This window comes from Phacochoerus africanus, chromosome 11 (genome assembly GCF_016906955.1).
Source record: "Phacochoerus africanus isolate WHEZ1 chromosome 11, ROS_Pafr_v1, whole genome shotgun sequence".
Taxonomy (NCBI): Eukaryota; Metazoa; Chordata; class Mammalia; order Artiodactyla; family Suidae; genus Phacochoerus; species Phacochoerus africanus.
In genome coordinates, this window is record NC_062554.1 from 132,479,067 (window position 1) to 132,500,411 (window position 21,345).

The following is a 21,345-nucleotide window of genomic DNA, read 5'->3' on the forward strand; positions in this document are numbered from 1 at the left end:
TCCCAAGACATGACTCTGGCCCATGGAATGTGAGCTGAAGTCCTGGCCAGGGTCTTCCGGGTGGGCAGGTCAGCGGGTGTACACCTTCGGCCCTTCACACCCCCCCACCCCCGCTCTCTCTGTTTGATGCTAAAAGTAGAGGAACTGCCTTATGACGCCACAGTGACAAGGTGGAGGATGGCTAGTTGGAAACTGAGAGGGAGCCTGGTTGCCAGAGGTGCTGGTCTCCCCCACCCTGACTTTTTGTCATGGGAGAAAAAGAAATCTCTACTTGATTCAGCCACTGTCAGGGGTTTTTCTGTTACTCACAGGGGAATGCAGTGCAAGCAGACATGAAGGTGGACTCAGGGCTCGCTGACACGTGGGCTGAGGCCAGGGACTTCCCGCATGATGCTGACACTCCTGTATCAAGAGGTGGGGTGTCTGTCCTCTCCTTGGAATGGGTGGATCGTCACAGCTGCTTCACTGACAGTCTCTGGGCGGCCATGCAATGCAATACAGCGACTGCCTGCCTCTGTCTCTCAGGACAGGTGCCTTTGGAGTCTCTCGCAACAGGCGCTTTCTTACACGGGGCACAGGGTAAGAAGCCCGGCGGCCCTAAAGCTGCTGTCCTGAGAAACGACAGAAAGCTGGAGATGCCCGAGTAGCCCCTGGCTGTCCCGGCTCCAGCTAGTCAGGTCACAAGCCGCCTGTGTGATGGAGCCTGCAGATGCGGGCTCTGAGCCAGCCCAGCTGTGCCGAGCGGAGCAGGAATGAGCTGTCCCCTCTGAGCCCTGCCCAGACTGCAGACTCACGAGTGAAGTGAATGTTTCCCTGAGGTTCTGGAGATTGACTACAACTTGTCTTTTAGGGACACCTTTCAACCCATAGCCCCGCCGTTATGAGTCACAGGTCTGCTCCTCCAGCCAGTCCTGATTTGGTCTCAGGGCTGAGAATAGTGCTCCGTGCACACTAGCCCTCCTGCTCCGCACTCACGCACACTCACCCAAGCCCGTCTGCACATAAATGGCATTGTGTTGCACTTAGTTGCAAGCAGCTTGTCTAATACTCTTAACAGTATGTCTCAAGGGTCCTTCCATGTGAGTTCGTGCGCATCCACGTCCCCCCTTGTTATCATGATACGGTGATTTCAAAGTTTGGACCTCCTACAGGCAGATATTAAAGTGGCCTACAGTTTTGTTGGTTAGGGTTAGCCCTACTCGCAAATGTAATGTTTGGTGACTTTTCAGTTTTTCTAAGCTTTAGCACAATTTCTGGTGGTAAGAGAATATTTTTGTTAAAAATATTGCTGCTTAGTGACCTCAAGTTGGAGTCAGAGTCCACCCGGCATGATAGATGAGGGAGCAGAAGGAGGGTGGGGGCTGAACACCCTGGGGGTCAGAGTCAGGAGAGGTGGAACCGGGAGGAGGGACTTTGAAAGAGACCTGGCCCCAGGGAAGCCTGGAGGGAAATGGTGTCCACCTGTCAAATATAAACCCAGCCTTCCTTCCCTGCCCTGAAATATAAGGAGAAGGTGCCATTGCTCACTATACATTCAGCGGGGGTGGCATTGCCTGTGGACTCCACAAAGAAATGCTGAACTCTTCTGTCATTGTGGGTGAGGAATGAACAACAAACATCTGAATTTCACATGCAGTGTGAAAAAAGACATCCATTGCATGTTTTTTTTTTTTTTTTTAATGGCTGCGCTGGCAGCATTTGGAGGTTCCCAGGCAATGGGGTTTAATCGGAGCTGCAGCTGAGGCCTACACCACAGCCACAGCAGCGCTGGATCCAAGCCACATCTGTGACCTGTGCCGCAGCTTGTTCCAATGCCAGATCCTCAACCCACTGAGTGAGGCCAGGGATCAAACCCGCATCTTCATGGAGACTATGTCGGGTTCTTAAGCCACAGAGCCACAGCAGGAACTCCTGCACACATACTTTTGAGCTCATGATAGGCCAGGAGCTAGGCAGGCCAGGATCTTGTTCACTAACAAGGGCCATTATGCTGCTGGTACCACTGATACTGGAGCTTGCCTCTGGAGAGGAGGGCAGAGAGCTGAGCGGTAGGAGAGCCAGGTGGGGAACACTTCGAGGGCCTTTGAGAGAGCCTCTCGGAAAGGGCCCCCTGAAAAGATCGCTGCAACCACCTATTGGTGAGACACAGAGCTGAGTTTATTGCTAACTCAGGCAAGAGGTTCTGCACTCCCTCGATGGCATCTTAGCAGCCTTTCATGATGGGAGGAGGCAAAGTCAGAGTATTTACGAGTCTAGTGTGGGTGGGCCTTCAGTGTGCTGGCTTGATTAGAATTGGGAAAGGATCCCGATGCCAGCATTTGGGACTGGTGAGCACGTGAAGGTAGGGATGGGACGCGAGGCTTCCAAAAAGTCTTAAAGAATCTGTTGATGTTGTCCATTAAAAAGCCGAGCATTTGTGAAGGGGTTTGCAGCATTTATCTTCCTGGACAGAGCTGCTTGGAACGGTACAGTCGTGCTGCTGAAGACGCGGGAATGGTAATGGCCAGGCTCGTGAAGACAGCAAACGATGAGTGTGCCAGTTGCTTTTGGTTCTCAGACCTAGTTTCTGAGATCATCCACTCGGGGATGGTGGATTCTGAGGAAAGCCTCATCCAGTAAGAGGTTTAACCTCCACCCAGGCAAATTCTAACTAGCTTTTAATATTGTCCCCACTCTTCAGTAAAGGAATTACTGCACTCTGTCTCGTCACCAAAGTCTAAGCAGGGGGAGCCTCCTTTCTACAGGAGACTGAGGGGTGTTAATCTGATTGGTCAGAAAGCAAGACATCCCCTAGACCACATTTTGTGTGTGTGTGTGTGTGTGTGTGTGTGTGTGATGCTGTGTGATTTTGGTCTAACTTCTCACACACAGGTGCAGTGAGGTCTCTCCTGCTCCCTTGCAGTGGGCATATACCCTGGGAAGGACCTCTTTCTAAGAAAAATCCAGCCATATTCACACTCCCAGATCCAGCTCCTTGTCCATGTGGCTGGCAGCTCAATGAACTCCAGTTTGTTCAGCTGTCCAGCCATTTATTTATTTATTTATTGTCTTTTTTTTTTTTTTTCCTTTTCTAGGGCCACTCCCATGGCATATGGAGGTTCCCAGGCTAGGGGTCTAATCGGAGATGTTGCCGCTGACCTACGCCAGAGCGACAGCAACGCGGGATCTGAGCCGCATCTGCGACCTACACCACAGCTCACGGCAACACCGGATCCTTAACCCGCTGAGCAAGGCCAGGGATTGAACCCGAAACCTCATGGTTCCTAGTCGGATCCGATAACCACTGAGCCACGACGAGAACCCCTGTCCAGCCATTTAGACTAGGATACGAGAAAAGGAAATTGCCACTGCAGGTCCAGGCCCATGTCTTGTGTCCCAACATCACTTCCCATGGAAACTCTACATTTGGGGGTGTCGGGTTTGTGCTGGATATACTCCACCCGTCCCTCCAAACACTTTTCCTATCCTTTTCCATCACTGCTCTGTGCATGGGGAAGCTGCCCTCTGTGGTTTATGTCAGTCTGCACTCTGGCCCTTTGTTCACCTAGTAGAAAATACCAGTAAGAAATCAGTGAGAGGGAAGAGAGCGAGGCTGGGGTATTTATTTCCCCAGATCCCTCCTTCACGGTCCTTGATTGTCAGGTTGCACCCTTGAACTGGATGTCATTGCTCCTGTCATGCAACATTCTGCAAACAGTTCTATCTGGGCTTGCTTTCTTTTTTTCTTCCTTCCTTCTCCTTTCTTCCCTTTTTCCTCCTTCTCTCCCATTTCTGTTTCCCTCCCTTGCTTCCTTTTCTTCCTTCCTTTCTCTTTCTTTTCTTTTCTATTTCTTTCTCTTTCTTTCCTTCTTCCTTTCCTTCTTTCTTTCCCTTCCTCCCTCCCTCCCTCCCTTCCTGCCACACTCACAGCATAGGGAAATTCCCAGGCTGGGGGTTGCATCAGAGCTGCAGCTGTCGGCCACAGCGACAGCAGCACCAGTTCTGAGCTGCATCTGCGGCCTACACCACAGCCTACCGCAATGTAGGATTCCCAACCCACTGAGCAGGGCCAGGGATCAAACCTGCATCGTCATGGACACTAGTCAGATTCGTAACCTTTGGAGCCACAATGGGAACTCCCTATCTGGGCTTTCTTAACAGTTCTCTCCTCTTGTCCCTATGGTGGGCCTAGGGTTGGAATTAGCTGCAATTAGCCCTAAGACACTGCATTACCTCTGGCGATTCCCTGCAGCCTTGCCCGCACTCCATTTTATTAAACTCTACTCAAATTATCCAGTTTGCCATCTCTTATCTGTTGGGGATCTGGCTAATATACAGCTTTGCTGAGCTGTTAATGTTTTGGTTCCTCTTTGGCTGTAGTCACGTGATGTCTGGTAAGTGTTTGACAGATATTTGTTGAGTGAATGAATGACTAAATCTGGATTTGAACTCCACTCCTTCCTCTACAAACCTCTAAAATGCTGCGGAGCATTCACGTGTAAAGTGTAGAAGCTCGGTGCACTCGGAGTGCAATAAATCGGTGTAGGTTCTATGGCTCATGTTTCCAGGGACCTCCACTTCTATGGGTTTGCCCTAGGGATTCATGCCCAGAGGGGCAAATATGAAGTAATACAGAGGATCTGAAGGATACAAAAGAGCCAAGACGTTATGTTCACTACACAAAGAGTAGGGTGATTTCTTCAACTCAAGAGCAGACAAAAGATTCAGATCACAAAATAAGAAATGCTGGCATTCCCGTTGTGGCTCAGTGGTTGACGAATCTGACTAGGAACCATGAGGTTGTGGGTTTGATCCCTGGCCTTGCTCAGTGGGTTAAGGATCCAGCACTGCCGTGAGCTGTGGTATAAGCTACAGACGTGGCTCAGTTCCCGCGTTGCTGTGGCTGTGGCGTAGGCCGGCGGCTACAGCTCCGATTCGACTCCTAGCCTGGGAACCTCCATATGCCACAGGAATGGCCCTAGAAATGGCAAAAAGACAAAAAAAAAAAAAGAAAGAAATGCTGGAGTTACCTCGTGGCCTGGCAGGTTACGGGTCTGGCATTGTCACGGTGATGGCGCGATTTAATCCCTGGCCTGGGAACTTCTGCATGACGTGGACGTGGCCAAAAACAAACACACACACACACACACACACACACAAAAACCAAAGAAGAAATGTACATTGAAAAATTTCACATGTATAGGTTACGATTTTAATGGAACTGTACTGAATGAACCGAAGTTACAGCCACCAGGTGTGGATTGATAAGGTCTGTGTGACCTTTACTATCATTAGTATTGGTTAAGCCTCATAACGTCATTACCCGTGAGGTAATGTGACGTAACTACCTCGTAATTATACCTACACTTACTATGAATTTCAAAACTGCGGGTTCATGACATTCATTATAATTGCGTTTCCATTGTACAAGTGTTAGAAGAACTTCAGATTGTGAGATGCGATGTGTGACTTGCAACCCCGTGGGGACACTCATTTATCTCTCTGGGGAGATGCCTTCATCATGGAGCTCAGATAAATATCAGGCAGAATACCTGCAAGCCCCCTTATCATGCCCAGCCCTAAACAAGTGCCTAGTTGTTTGTAAACCTTTCCATATTATAATGTCGTAAGGACAGAAATTCCAGGATCTTCCTCCCTGGATTTCCCAGCAGGAGAGAAGTCAAGATTGAGCTGTCATAATACACTTCCTCTTGGCGCAAAGCTGCCCCTTTGATAATTTCCAGGGCGCATTCTTCCTTTGGAGATGGTTGTACGTTGAGTATCCCAGCCACTGCTGTCATGGCCGTGTCTGTAGAATGACAGGAGAAGAGTGGGGTTACCCAAGCAAGTAGGCTCTACACGGTGGAAGGCCTGCAGACACCAGGCTTTCAGAGGCTGTTTGCCAAGTGCTCGCTCCGCAAGGCCCACAGGACCCTGTTGGGAATACGTGGGGAAGACTGGGTATGTTTAAGCCCGTTGGGCAAAGAGAGGCATAGTGTTCATATGGGGCCGGCCTTTCTGGATGGAGATTTATGGGGGTAGCTAGAGTCGCTAGTGGAGATATTTGAGTCCTCCTCCTCCTCTCTGGGGTGTTCTGGTTGGAAGTACGGAGGAGCAGAACGAGGACAGAAGTCACACAGGGACTCAGTAGCTCATGGAGGTGCCAGTGGGCAAAACCAACGTGCCGTGTGATCCTGACTGCTGACTTGGAAAAGGAAGAGACGGCACGATCCCAGGCCTTCGCTCCCTTGTCAGCACCCACCGCTTTCCCTTGGAAGGAAACTATTGTTCCTGCTCCCTCATTCCCCAAATCCGCCTCCTTCTTGCCCAGCTTCTCTCTCTATATATATCCCTTGCTTGTTTCACTGTGTGTCTTTGTCTTTGCCTCTCTCTCCATCTATTCAATTGCTCAGCTACTCTTTTTTTTAAAAAAAAAAAATTATCTATTTTATTTATTTAGCTTTTTAGGGCTGCACCCGTGGCACATGGAGTTCCCAGGCTGGGGTCAAATCGGAGCTACAGCTGTCGGCCTACACCACAGCTCACAGCAATGCCGGATCCTTAACCCGCAGAGCAAGGCCAGGGATCCAACCCGCAACCTCATGGTTCCTACTCGGATTCGTTTCCGCTGCGCCACAGCGGAAACTCCCTCAGTTACTCTTAAAGTTTTCTTATCCTTCCTGCCACATGTTTTAGATCACCTTGCATTTGGACGTATAGAAAAGTAAAAAAAAAAAAATGTGCAGTTTTTCCTTATATCCTTCACCTTTGCTTCCCCTTATCACAAGGTCACACGTAACCCCTGTACAATTATCAACGCTAGATACGCTATGGTTGGAACAGTATCACCGACTACACTGCAGACTTGATTTTTTCACTGATGTCCTTTTCATGTCCCAAGGTCTCATCCGGGAGTATGCTTAGTACTAACTTCTTCTGATGTTCCCTCCAATCTCTGACGCTTCCTCTGGCTTTCCTTGTCTCTCTGGCCTTGGCACTTTGCAGAGTACTGTTCCATAGATCTGTGGAATGCTCCCCAATTTGGTTTTGCCCATTGTTCTCATAACTGGAGTGAGGCGACACATTCTTGGCAAGACCACCCCAACCATGATACTGTGTCCTTCTCAGTGCATTATATCCAAGGGTTCATGATACCTATGTGTCTTGTTACTGGCGGTATTATGAAGAAACATGAACTCGTGTTTGGTAAGTCTCATATAAGGAAGTAATAGCTCTTGAGTGTTCATGAGAACGTAGGTGTTCAGAAGAGGGTCAGGTAATGAATGAGCTGTCACTCAGCACGCGCGTGGCGGTCAGAACGGGAGGAAGGAAAGGTCAGAGCATTCAGAGGCTCCACTAGTGACAGAAGGCTTCATGAAAGGGGGCCTAGTGCTCTCACAGGCTTTCAGTGCATGACCCACGATGATGTCGGGGAGTCTGGCACCCCGTTGACCTCACAATGGTGAGACACTCGATCCACAGGCCATTTATTCCAGTCTGTTGACCTTACCTGTGTTTATGAGACCGAGGATACAGAGCGTGATTGACACGTTGACCTTGGTCACTGAATATTCTTTCCTGATAGAGGAGAAGAACCCGTCCAGAGCAAACTTGCTTGCAGAATAGGCAGCAACAAGTGGATTAGCCATTTTCCCTAAATGAAAAAGAAATGCGTTAACAAGGGGACCCACTTCAGCTCGGACAGAGCTGGTTTGGGCTTTGTCTGTAGAGGTCTTTGTAACCCTCGTGGAGTCCTTTCACAGCCTGAGTCTTAGTTTCTCTTTACTCCCTGAAGAGATGATGCCATGTTGAACTTCTCAAAGACAAAAATTACTACAGTATCAAAGAAATTCCCTTTGAAGAGACTGAGTGGCAGGAGGAAAGCGTTCATTGAAGAGGGGGTAAATATTTTTTTAAAAATTTTATGGCCACACCCCTGGCATATGAGAGTTCCTGGGCCAGGGAGTATATCTGAGCTGCCACTGTGACCTACGCTGCAGCTGTGGCAACACTGGATCCTTTCACACACTGTGACAGGCTGAAGATTGAGCCTGTGCCTCTGTAGTGACCCGGGTAGCTGCAGTTTGATTCTTGACCTACTGTGCCGCCATGGGAACTCTGGATTAGTTAGATTATTAGAAAGGGCAGCAGATAAGCGGGATTACAAAAGAACCATGTAATTCCACAGCTGCTAACTCTTCTGCTTCTGTCCCACGAGCGCTGGAATCCAGGGGTTTGGCAAGCGCTCTCTACCTACACAGCCACCTATCATTGGTTTACTTTCTATGCACCGGAAATGAAAACTCCCTTCTTTGCTTTTCTACCCTCCCCCCCTTTTTTTTTTACTTTTATCAGCCTGGTTAATTCTCACTCAGCTTTTGGGGGGCTATGTGGACATAAGCCTGATAGCATAACATATTTCTTATGCCCTTTCAAAGAGGGGGGCATAGGAGTGTCCTGAGACCTTATGCTCTTTGCAGAGCGGTGTTAAAACAGCTACTTTAAAATCCTTGTCTAATACTTCTAAAATCTGGGTCATTTAGAATTGATCTCCATTGATTGCCTTTCCCCCTGTGCATGGGTCCCATATCTTATTCTCGGACGGAGAGTAGTTTTTTATTCAAACAAGTCTCTGTAGGTAACCACTCCATCCTTAACCTCAATCATAAAGTTTGGCTTGAAATAATTCTTCAGTCAAGTTCCAGGAATGGGTGTGTGACAATCAGAGTTTGTGTTCAGCCCGCGTTTCTGATATTGCTGGGCTACAGACACCTCTAAGGCTGGACCAAAGACCCAAGCAGGGCTTCGGGACACATTGTCGTTGCCTCACCAGGATGTAGTTCCCTTTCCTTCCTCTGTGGTAGAGCCCCAGTTGAAGTCATGTTTCCACCTGTTGCAGAGAACGCAGTATTCTCTCCATATGTATTCAGCCTCTCTTCCCTAGTAGGAGGACCCTGGTTTGTAGCTGGGCTCGTGGTTATCTGGAATATAGCCCACATTTCTCAGCTTCGTTCAGCCAGATGTTGCCAAATGACTAAGTACTGTCCCCTAAGTTGTACACAGAAGTGTGTCATGTGATTTCTGGGATATGTCCTTCGAATGAAAAATCAGTCTCTCCCTTTTCAACCCCTCCTCTGTCTTGGTTCCTGAAGGTGGATATGAGGGCTGGGGCTCCAAAATTATTATGGTCCATGAAGTAGAAGCCACATGATGGGAATGGCAGAGCATTTGGAGAAAAGGAAGGAACCCAGGTGACCAAGGAGCTGCCATCCTGGCCCTATACTGCCCGCTTCTAGGCTTGATTTACCTTTTAACTTATTATGCCCACGGTGCTCTTAGGTTTTCTGTGTCAGAGAGCTGACCTAATCCATGTAGATATTCCCTCTCACCTTTATGTAGCCCAGGTGCCAAAGGAAAGCTGATACCATCTCTAACTCTCACAGTGGGCTTGTATAATTTATTTAATACCATGCTCCTTGCCCATAACTGATACAGAAATAGGCATTGGGCCCATTGTGGACCAATGAGACTCAAGGGAAATTCTGTTGGAGTGTCTGGGAAAGTTCTTTGCCCTCTTGGGAGAGTTTCTGAAAGTAGATATCCCGTTTCTCTTCTGCTGGACATTTTTCTGCATGGATTTGGGGGCTGAAATTCCTACCGCTATCTCATGGGCAGCCTGAGGATGAAGCCACACGTGGAAGAGGGCAGAGTCAAGAGCATCACAGGGACACTGAACTTGAGCCAAGTCAACTGCGAAGCCCGCCCTGCATCTGGACTTCCAGTTATGTCAGTGATTTTCCTTATTGTTTAAGCCAAAAATAAATCCAAATTGTTTATAAGACTATAAGAATGGTTAAAAGTATGCACTCTAGAGTCAGATGACCTGGGTGTGAATCCCAAGTAAGCCATTCCTTAGCTGTAATATGTGGATAATAATATTCCTAAGCTGAAATAATCCATGTAATAGACTTGGCACAAGCTGGCAGATAGACAGCATTTAATAAATGCTATAATTGTTAGTATTAGCATTTCAAATTGGTGAGAAAAGTATGAACTGTTCAAAAAAATCACATTGGAACACATAGCTAGCTAGCTACTTGGAGAAGAGAAAGATGCCATTTTAATAAATAAATTCAAATTATATTAGAGAGCATATGTGAAAAATAAAATAATAAAATATGGATGAATATATAACCTCAAGGTAAAAGATACTTTTTAAAGCATGAACTCAAAGGCATATGCTATAGAGCAAGAAATAAATATGGGAGTTCCCGTGGTGACTCAGTGGTTAACAAATCCGACTAGGAACCATGAGGTTGTGGGTTCGATCCCTGGCCTTGCTCAGTGGGTTAACGATCCGGCGTTGCCGTGAGCTGTGGTGTAAGCTCCAGATGCGGCTTGGATCCCTCGTTACTGTGGCTTTGGTGAAGGCTGGCAGCTACAGCTCTGATTTGACCCCTAGCCTGGGAACCTCCATATGCCACAGGAGCAGCCCTAGAAATGGCAAAAAGACAAAGAAAAATAGAAAGAAATAGATTTGAGTCTCCATGACGTAAAAAGCTTCGGTGTGCTAGAAATGCTCTCCACTCTCTTCCTACACACATCCCCTTCCAAGAGACTTTCCTTTCCGTCCAGAGAAGGTCAGGCCAGTCTTCGTTAATATGCACAGCGGCTTGAACACGTATCATGGTCTCTCTCTCAAGAAACTGAAATAAGCAGCACCGGGATTCTAATTAGCTGCTGTGGAAATCTGCACTAAAAGGTCATATAAAATAGGGACTGGGGTCACTTTTCCAGTCAGGGAAAAGGTCAAGGACGCAGGGACAGGCAGCCACATGGAACAGACAAACTAATCCTAAAAATCGGAGCTAAATAAGAGCTCTGACACGCTAGTTTAAAGTCCAAAGGCTAGCTAATTGCCTAACGTTGCATAGCTGATGAGTTGGAAAACCAGGAGTCAAATCAGCATTCAAATTTTGACTCTAGTGGCCCACAGTCTCAGGCGTAAGGTGGTGTGTCCTCTGTGGAAGCTATTGTTCTTCATATGAGTGTTTCTTAGTTGCCATGTGTCAAATTAGCCATTCCTGTGAAGATTCTCTCTGCTTGACAGTTAAGCTCTCCATAGCCAACAATTACAAAGAGCAGAAACATGTTCACTTCTAAGCTGACAGACAGGGGTACCCAAAAATAGACAGGGCTAGTCACACCTAGTCCTTTTGCCTTAGTTTCCTAGGGCTGTCATAAATTATCACAAACCTGTAATAAACAGGGAATTATTCTCTCCTAGTTCCAGAGGTTAGAAGTCCAAAACCAAAGTATAGGCAGGGCCATATTCGCTCCACAGACTTTAGTGGAGATTCCTTTTTTCAAAAAAATTTTTTATTAAAGGAGAGTTGATTTACAGTGTTCTGTCAATTTCAGCTGTACAGCAAAGAGACCAAGTCATACATACATACATATCTATATACATTCTTTTTTGTTGTTGTTGTTGTTGTTGTTGTTGCTATTTCTTGGGCTGCTCCCGCGGCATATGGAGGTTCCCAGGCTAGGGGTCCAATCGGAGCTGTAGCCACCGGCCTACACCAGAGCCACAGCAACGCGGGATCCGAGCCGCGTCTGCAACCTACACCACAGCTCACGGCAACGCCGGATCGTTAACCCACTGAGCAAGGGCAGGGACCGAACCCGCAACCTCATGGTTCCTAGTTGGATTCGTTAACCACTGCGCCACGACGGGAACTCCCATTCTTTTTCTCATATTATCTTCTATCATGTTCTATCACAAGAGACTGGATGTAGTTCCCGGTGCTATACAGCAGGACCTCCTTGCTTATCTATTCTAAATGTAATAGTTTGTGTCTGCTAAAACCAGACTTCCAGTCCATCCCTCTCCCTCCCCCTCCCCCTTGGCAACCAAAAGTCTGTTCTCCCTGTGCCATATTTTAGATTCCTCATATAAGTGATATCATATGATATTCAGCTTTCCCTTTCTGACTTATTTCACGTAGTATGAGAATCTTGAGTTGCATCCATGCATTGAAATCTGTAGATTGCTTTGGGTAGGATGGCCATTTTACAATATTAATTCTTCCATTCCGGGAGTATGGAATATCTTTCCATTTCTTTGAATCCGCTTTAATTTCCTTGATTAATGTTTTATATTTCTCAACATGTAAGTCTTTTACCTCCTTGGTCAGGTTTAGTCCTAGGTATTTAATTTTTTTGGATGCGATTTTATTTTATTTTATATTTTAATTTAATGTTTGCTTTTTGGAGCCACACTCGCAGCATGTGGAAGTTCCTAGACTAGGGGCCAAATTGGAGCTACAGCTGCCAGCCTATGCCACAGCCACAGCAACTCAGGATCCAAGCCATGTCTGTAGCCTCCCCACAGCTCACGGAAACACTGGATCCCCAACCCACTGAGCAATGCCAGGGATCAAAGCCACATCCTCATGGGTACTAGTGGGATTCATTTCTGCTGCGCCACAATGGGAACTCCTTTTGGATGTGATTTTAAAAAGTATTGTTTTTTTAATATTCCTTTTCTAATATTTCTTTGTTAGAATACAGAAATGCAACCAAGTTCTGAATGTTAATCTTGTATCCTGCTACTTTTGCTGAATTCGTTGATCACTTTGAGTAGTTTTTGTGTGGAGTCCTTAAGGTTTCCTATATACAGTATCATGTCATCTGTACAACATGAGTGACAGTTTTACCTCTTCTCTTCCAGTGTGGACACCTACTTCTTTTGTCTGTCCGATTGCTGTGGCTAGGACTTCCTATACTATGTTGAATAACAGTGGTGAGAGTGAGCATCCTTTTCTTGTTCCAGTTTGGAGCAGGAAGGCTTTCAGCTTTTCTCCATTGAGTATTATATTGGCTGTGGGTTTGCCATAAATGGCTTTTATTGGAGAATCCTTTCTTTCTCCTCAAGCTTCCGATATCTGCTCATATCTTGGTGTTCCTTGACTTGTAGACACATCACTCCAATCTCTGCCTCCATCGTCACAATTTTGTGTGTGTCTTTTGCTCTTCTTCTTAAGACACTTTTCATTGGATTTAGGCTTGCCCAGATTATCCAGGATGATTTCATCTTGAGATCCTTAATTACATCTGCAAAGATCCTTTTCCACATGAGCTCACATTCACAGGTTCCAGGTGGATATATCTTTTGGGGGCCATCCTTCAGCCCACTATGCCCTTCTAGGTGATGATGAAGGTATTGGCGTTTTATAATGGCTCTGTCCTGGTAGTAGTAGAAATGCAGAAGCAAGGGACCACATGACCCCATAGTCTGTATTCCTGTACCTGTGGTTTCTGTCCCCTTAATGGAGCTTAGTGTATCCCATTTTCTATTCTTAATTACGATGCAATGCTCAGAGTACAAAAAAGGATTCTCAGGTGTTTTGGAGGAGAAAAGGAGAGGGATGTTGTTATTGTTCCTGAGAAGAAGGTGAGAAGTGAGAGAAAAGGAAAGAGGAAGAAGAGAGAGGGTGTTAGGAAGGAGCCAGACATGGCAGAAGAGTCTTTGAAAAATTCATCAGATAGAAGTGTGGTTTCAAAAAGCATTCTACGTGGTGAAGAAAAATGCTGAATTATTAGGCAAGGTTTGAGACGGAACAGACTACTGAAAGTTATTCATCTTTATTCTGAAAATTATGCATGAGGTACCCTGTAACCAAACTACCTATGGGAACTGTCAGTTTTTCAGCTGAAGGCTACAGCTGAAGTGGCATCCATTGTAACTATATTTCATCTCTCAAATTCTGTGACCTTCCACTGTTCTGAAAACCTTTCAATTCTCAAATTTAATTCCCATAAGGACCATGTGGGGAGATTCTTCTAGTTGGTGTTCTGGTGGAGGGCTGTGCCGAAGCGTTCAGGAGGGAAGAGGGTCTTTCGCCATAAACTATATTTATGATGGTTTTAAGAGTGGATATGGGAGCAGGAAATGCCTGGCGGCATAAGCTTATTGAAGATGACCTGGAAATTCCCAGAAGTGGAGGGGAAGGGTCTTTGGAGGAGCTGAAGTTTCACAATGACAGTTGGGTCAGTGTCACTAAGTTATCAGTTGTGGAGTTCCTCTTGTAGCTCATCGGTTAAGGAACATGACTAGCATCCACGAGGACACAGGTTCGATTCCTGGCCTTGCTCAGTGGGTTAAGGATCTGGCGTTTCCATGAGCTGTGGTGTAGGTTGCAGTCATGGCTCAGATCTCATGTTGCTGTGGCTCTGGCATAGGCCAGTGGCCACTGCTCCGATTGGACCCCTAGCCTGGGAACTTTCATGTGCCATGGGTGTGGCCCTAGAAAAAGACAAAAAGACACACGCAAAAAATTATGAGTTGTTATGTCTCATTAAAGCCCAAACTAGGAGTTCCCATTTTGGTTCAGTGGGTTAAGAATCTGACAAGTGTCCAGGAGAATGCGGGTTCTATCCCTGGCCTTGCTCAGTGGGTTATGGATCTGGCGTTGCCATAAGCCATGGTGTAGGTTGCAGATGTGGCTCGGATCCTGTGTTGCTACCGCTGTGGTGTAGGCCTCAGCTGCAGCTCTGATGTGACGCCTAGACTGGGAACTACCATATGCTACTGGTGCTGCCATAAAAAGAAAGAAAAACAAAAGCCCAACTGGTATGATCAGGGAAAATACATGTCCCATATCTCAAGTGAATATTCCAGGGAAGAAGGATACCAGACTAACTAGGAAATTTCACCTGCAGGAGGTAAGTTCTGAACTAGGCTTTTTTTTTTTTTGCTATTTCTTTGGGCCGCTCCTGAGGCATATGGAAGTTCCCAGGCTAGGGGTCGAATGAGCTATAGCTACTGGCCTACGCCAGCGCCACAGCAACTCGGGATCCGAGCCGCGTCTGCAACCTACACCACAGCTCACAGCAACGCCGGATCATTAACCCACTGAGCAAGAGCAGGGACCGAACCCGCCACCTCATGGTTCCTAGTCAGATTTGTTAACCACTGCGCCACGATGGGAACTCCTGAACTAGGCTTTGATGAAAGAAAGGGCTGGCAGGACCGGGGGGGGGTCTTGAACAAAGACTAGAGTTAGTTACGGTGACAAACCAGTAGAATGAGTAAAATAATAACAAAGTTTACCATATTTTCTCCTCTATAAAATTATAGGCTTATAAGCACTTATCTGAAACCCTTAGGGCCTGATGTGTTATAGAAGAGTTTTGGAATCTAGGAGACGGTGTGGGACGTGTACCGGATATTACACAACACTCCCAGTGTGGTCTGGGAGGCATCCTCTAAGCAAACACATTATTATTTCTGCACTGAAATATCTGAAGGTTCACACTGAGATCAAGGCTTTACGTAGCCTCAATTTAGTTCAAGTTAAATTAACTATATAGAATTAATTGTGAGAAAAACCCTTGGTTTTCAGTGCTCACCCTCACCCCCTCAACTTTTTGGATTTTAGAATTGCAGATAAAGGATCGTAAAGCAGTCTAGGCTCCCTGAAGGAAAGCTGAAACACATGAAAAAACAGAAAAAAGAGGAAAGAGGAAAGACACCTCCTAGGTTCCCAGTATTCCAGAACAGTCTTGGTGCATTTCATTAAAGTCTGTTTTCCCTTCTCCGTCTTGTTCTTAAACATTTTCCCACATCATGCTAATTAGCTTGTGTGAGGAAGCTTGCATGTTGCTGTAGATAAAATATATTTAGAAGTTTCAGAGAGATGAAAAGGGCAAAGCACCTCTAAAAAGGTGGACTTTTGTTTTTCAAAATGCATCTGTGAGCCAAGGGGCCCTGGTCAAAATGGAATAAATAATGTGGGACAGGAAGTTAGGATTTGACTTTTCCCATTCTAATTTCAGCGGAGGTTCAAAGGCTGCTGATATAGTAATTAGCAAGAGCCTCTATGTTCTGAAGGGAGCTCCAGATGACCTGTGCGCCTTACACAGGGTATGTGGTAACACAGACACTGCCCCCCCCAATCCTAAAAACAAAATCCAATTTGCAGCACGTAGACCCTTAACCATCCTGAGGGGTTAGAAAGGGCCAAAAAAAAAAAAAAAGGAGTTCCCGTCGTGGCGCAGTGGTTAACGAATCCAACTAGGAACCATGAGGTTGCAGGTTCGGTCCCTGCCCTTGCTCAGTGGGTTAACGATCCGGCGTTGCCGTGAGCTGTGGTGTAGGTTGCAGACGCGGCTCGGATCCCACGTTGCTGTGGCTCTGGCGTAGGCCGGTGGCTACAGCTCCGATTCGACCCCTAGCCTGGGAACCTCCATATGCAGCAGGAGCAGCCCAAGAAAGATCAACAACAACAACAACAACAACAAAGACAAAAGACAAAAAAAAAAAAAAAAGAAAGGGCCGAAGGTGAAGCAGTCAGAGAGGACAGGTCTCAGGGCAAGGTCACGAGCAGGGTCTCGCAATCTTCCGAGAAGAAGAGGTCAGTCCTGTGAGATCTGGGTCCCCAGGAGTTTGAGGGGTGCTAAGGGCTTGGGTTTGACCCAGAGAGAGGTGCTGGTTTTGGGCAAGGCCACTGCAGAGCTAGTGTAAATTGTGTCCCTGTGGGGGGCCTGAAATCCAGCCCACACTCTGCCCACCACCCTATAGGCCTTGTCCCCGGGCTCATCCCTTTTGCCCTGGAGTCATTTCAGATCCTGCCCAAAAGGTCAGCCTGCGCGCTGGATGCATTTGTCTGTACCTGCCCTGTATTCCTGGGGTCTGAAGGAGGTGATATAAGCAGCTGCTGCCCAGCTCACAGGAAGAGCCATCACTGTCCCAGCGTGGACCTCCAAAGAAGCCATGAAAGCACCCAATGCCACGGTCAAGTGTGGTCATCCTCCCAGCGCAGAGAGCACGAGCTCTCAGAAAACGCTGTGTCTGGAGGAGACCAGTGCTGCAATGGCTGGGCACCCACCAAGTAAGAGCTTTTCTACCCTGACCTCATCTTCCCTGCCTTCTCCCCTTCCTTTTAGACGAGGGGCTAGAGGGAGCCTGGTGGGTCAAGACGGGGAGCAAGAGGAAAGGCTGGACACATCTCTCATTCCTCGCCCAGGTTTCCTCCAGTAGCAGGTTCAAGCTGGGTGAGCAGAGAAGCTTTAGTTCAAGTTGAATTACAAAGGACTGGACTTGTAGTTTAATTTAATTAAATTTTTTTTTTTTTTTTTAGGGCAGCACCTACATATGGAAGTTTCCAGGCTAGGGGTCAAATTGGAGCTACAGCTTCCGGCCTACACCACTGTCACAGGAATATGGGATCCGAGCTGCATCTGCGACCTACACAGCAGCTCACACCAGATCCTTGACCCACTGAGCGGGGCCAGGGCTTGAACCTGCATGCTCATGGTTACTAGTTGGGTTCGTAACCCGCTAAGCCACAATGGGAACTCCTGGACATTTTAATTACTGAAGTGAGACCCGTCCTGAGACCGGAAGCAGAGGATCTTGTATAACCCTAGGGAAATTGCCACCTGCCCTTGGTCACATCCAGGTTCAGGGAAGGACTCATCATGGAACAGTCTGAAGGAAAGAATAAATTTGTTTACTAATTGCACCCTACCAGGTCCACTTGTTCGACTTCTGCTGTTCGTAAAAAATATGCCAGAAAACCAACCTAATTAAATCACATGAATAAGTAAATAAATGGACTGTTCTAATATGCAGGAAGCAGTCATGAAAGTGAAGGGATTAGAAGCCCGAGTGCCCAAGGATAAGTTTTAGTTTATGTAAAACTAAAAGCATGGGGAGCATGGGGCCATCACAACAGAATAGACATATGGCAGTTAGATTTATCTTCTGGAAACTTTATACCACAAAGAAACAGATATGGTGACCATATTTTCTGAAGCAAAATATGGGACGTGGGTTTTGACAAGAGTGCAGACTTGGTAATAAATGCGACAGACTGCAATTAGCTCTGTCCCAGAAACACAAGGACTTAGCCACTGTAGAAACAGCAAGAGCCAGAGGGCTGGCAGATCAGTTGTGCACTGGAGCTTGTTAGCTGAGCAGAAGAGGTCAAAAGCAGGCCTCACTGCCTTTGTTCATCCACTCCACGCCCTCCATCCCCAGCTGCTTTGCTGGGACTTTGGAATTCTTTCCATTTCAAAGGCAGACTTCAAACTGCTTTAATTGAGAGCTAGGAAGAAAGTGCACAGGATTGAAAAGCTTCATTCCTACGTGCCTTTAGATTTTCACAGTGGCCCCAGGAAAATGTGCCACATCTTCTATTGAGCAGAAGGTTCATCAATTTGAGGTTCATTAGGGCTCAAGGGCTTTGAGGCTGGGAACCCATCCTGGTCCTGCCCACTTTTTCTAGCTCATTCTAAAAATAATTTTTTTTTTTTTTCAGCTAGGACCCTCATGGTCTAAACTCTTTGGTTGTTTGAGTTGAGTTGGAGTCTAAAGATAAATCCATGTCTTTACTCCAGGCTTTTGGATCTGAAGTGTCGTTATAAGCATTGAGACAATTCACAATTCAAGAATAACTGAAGCAGTGGGGATGGCTGGCACTGCCCAGGCAGAGCACGTTGGGTGAAAAGAGATGAGGGCTTAAGCTGAAAAGAATCCCAAGGAAACCCACTAGAGAGAAGGGGGCAGTAAGAACAGCTGGAGGAAACCCAGGGAAGTGTTTTGGTGGAAGACAAGGGAGGAGTGTGGTGTTGAGACAGCACAAAATCCTGCAGAGAGAAGATAGAACCTGTTTCTAAATTGCATCAGGTGATTTTGGCAAGAGCATTTCTGTGCAGGTCCAGGGCCTGGGGAATGTAGCTCCTCCCATTGCTTTAGAGCCTCAGCACATCTCCCAAGGAAAGAAGAAAAAAACAGATTTTAAGGCCCCCCCCACTGTTGAAGGGTGGGCCCAATGCAGCTCCACCAGAATTGCCAAATCTCCCACAAAGCCGCCTAAACAGCTAGGCTTGGAGAGGAGAGTTGTCAGTGGACTGTAAGTTCATCCACCAGGGGTCTGTTTTTCCACCAAGGGCTAGGTTCATCCCTCAGGGGACAGGTTCATCCACCAAAGGTCAGGTTAATCCTCTAGGGGTCAGTTTCATCCACCAAGGGTCAGGTTCATCCACCAAGGTCAGGGGAAGAATTTACATTCCCTTCACCTTGAGCCACATCAGAGGAGCTTCAAGAGGATTATTTGGAGCCCTTTACCAAGGTTCCTCTGGAGTTTGGGGATTGGTATTTGACTCACTCCTGGAAGTCTAAAGGCAGGAGGCAGGGCTGGAACTGCCCTAGCTTGAGAGCAAAGCTGAGTGCATTGTGGGATCAAATATATCCACACACAGCATGCTTTCCAGAGACCTGGAGGGATGGTGGGGGACTGGCCTGAGGTCACCTGCCTAAGGGATGGTGGGTGGACTGGGTCAAGAAGGCTGGACTGATTGAAGCCCTGGAGCTGAGGAGGAAGCTTAAAGGAGTGAGCTAGAGGAAGTATTGCTTATGCTAAGGGGGTCCCCTGCAGGAAATCTCTGAGGAACCCATGGAAAAGCCCCATGAAATCCACCCTCACCTCCTCCAAGTTCCTAGAGCCCTAGGATGAGGATTTCTTTTTTTCTTCTGAAATAATTTCAAACCAAAGGAGGAGTTGCAAGAAGAGTACAAATGGCCTTTTCCCCTCCCCCTCCCTGAACTGTTGGAGAGAAAATGCTACAATTGAGGCAATCACTGACCTGCTATCCCAGCACTCCTGATCTTATTAGCATGCATTTCCTATGCATAGGGACATTCTCCTACATAACCATCCAAATGAGGAAAGTTATTTATTTGTTCCCTAGACCTGTGGAATAAATTATCATCAGCCGAATGATTTAAGACAACAGATGTATTTTCCCATGGTTCAGAAGGCCAGAAGCCTGTAATCAAGGTGTTGGCGGAGCTGTACTCTCTCCAAAGGCTTGAGGGCAAGAAGCATCTTCTCTTGCCTCTTCTAGCTTCTAGTGGCTGTCAGCATTCTTTATAATAGCTGCATCACTGCAGACTCTGCCTTCATCTTCACACAGCCTTCTTCTTGTCTGCTTCTGTCTTTGTCTTCTGTCTCTTACAAGGACACTTGTCATTGGATTTAGGGCCCACCTAGGTCATCCTGAATGATATAAATGCAATTACAGCTGCAAAGAACTTTTTTTTTTTCCAAATAAGGCCACCTACACAGGTTCAGGGAGTTAGGATGTAGACATATCTTTTGAGGGTCACCGTTCAACTTACACCAGGAACACGGATGTATCTCTCTCATCTAGTTCACAGTCCCATTCAAGCTTGTCACATGTCCCAATGATATTCTTTAGAGCAAAGGATTCAACTGAAGATCACATGTTGCATTTAGTTATCACAACTCCAGCTTCCTTTATGCTGGAACATACCCTTGTCTTTCCTAGACTGTCTTTCATGACATTGATAAAGCCAGAGTACTTACCGCTAGTCATTTTGTTCAAGATGGTAATGCTGAGTGGGCTTATCCTGGATCATGAGACTTGATTTGGCAGTTTTCATGAATTTTGCCAGCAGGTTGGTCTTACGTCAATATGGCTGTCACGAAATTATTTACACCACAGAAATGCTACGCATTGTATTTCTTGATGTTCGCCGTCTAGAGAGCTGGTTGGTAAACATTTCCTAGCCCACTGCTGATGAGTGCCCCTGAGTATGGATTTCTCATGATTTGATTCAGGCATATATTTTTGGCAGGATCACGCAAGTAATTCTCTTCACACTGCATCTCACCAGATGATACATGATTTCAATTTATTTCATTACTCGCAACTAACTTCGATCCTTTGATTCTGGTGGTGTCTGTCTGTCCACCGTAAAATTGCTCTTTTTCCCTAGTAGTCAATAAGTATTTTGTTGAATAGCATTAAAAAAAACCTATCTTGGAGTTCCCATCATGGCGCAGTGGTTAACGAATCCGGCTAGGAACCATGAGGTTGCGGGTTCGGTCCCTGCGCTTGCTCAGTGGGTTAATGATCCAGCGTTGCCGTGAGCTGTGGTGTAGGTTGCAGACGTGGCTTGGATCCTGCGTTGCTGTGGCTCTGGCGTAGGCTGGTGGCTACAGCTCCGATTCGACCCATAGCCCAGGAACCTCCATATGCCGTGGGAGTGGCCCAAGAAAGATCAACAACAACAACAACAATAACAATAACAACAACAACAAAAAAGACCAAAGGAAAAAAAAAACAAACCTATCTTAATCCATTTTAAGCCTACAGTTCATATTGTTGTGCAACCATCACCATCATTCATCCCCAGAGCTCTTTTCATCTTGCAAAACTGAACCTCTGTACCTATTAAACAATAACTCCCCATCCTCCTCTCCCTGGAGTCTCTGGCAACCATCATTCTATGTTCTCTCTAGGATATGGACTATTCTTAGTAACATATGAATT

At 46.6% G+C, this 21,345-nt stretch overlaps 1 protein-coding gene across 3 annotated transcripts in view; it reads right to left on the bottom strand.

Annotated features, from left to right (window-relative positions):
* Positions 1–5,168: 5,168 nt before the first annotated feature.
* Positions 5,169–21,345, bottom strand: part of HSD11B1 (hydroxysteroid 11-beta dehydrogenase 1) — a 50,045-nt gene continuing 33,868 nt past the window's right edge. For all 3 annotated transcript variants that reach the window (XM_047753760.1, XM_047753762.1, XM_047753761.1), the window contains exons 6-7: positions 7,490–7,633; positions 5,169–5,788 (exon numbers count right to left, since the gene is read on the bottom strand). In XM_047753760.1, coding sequence (XP_047609716.1) covers positions 5,571–5,788; positions 7,490–7,633 — 362 coding nt within the window. In that variant the 3' untranslated portion in view covers positions 5,169–5,570. The remainder of the gene's footprint in view (positions 5,789–7,489; positions 7,634–21,345) is intronic.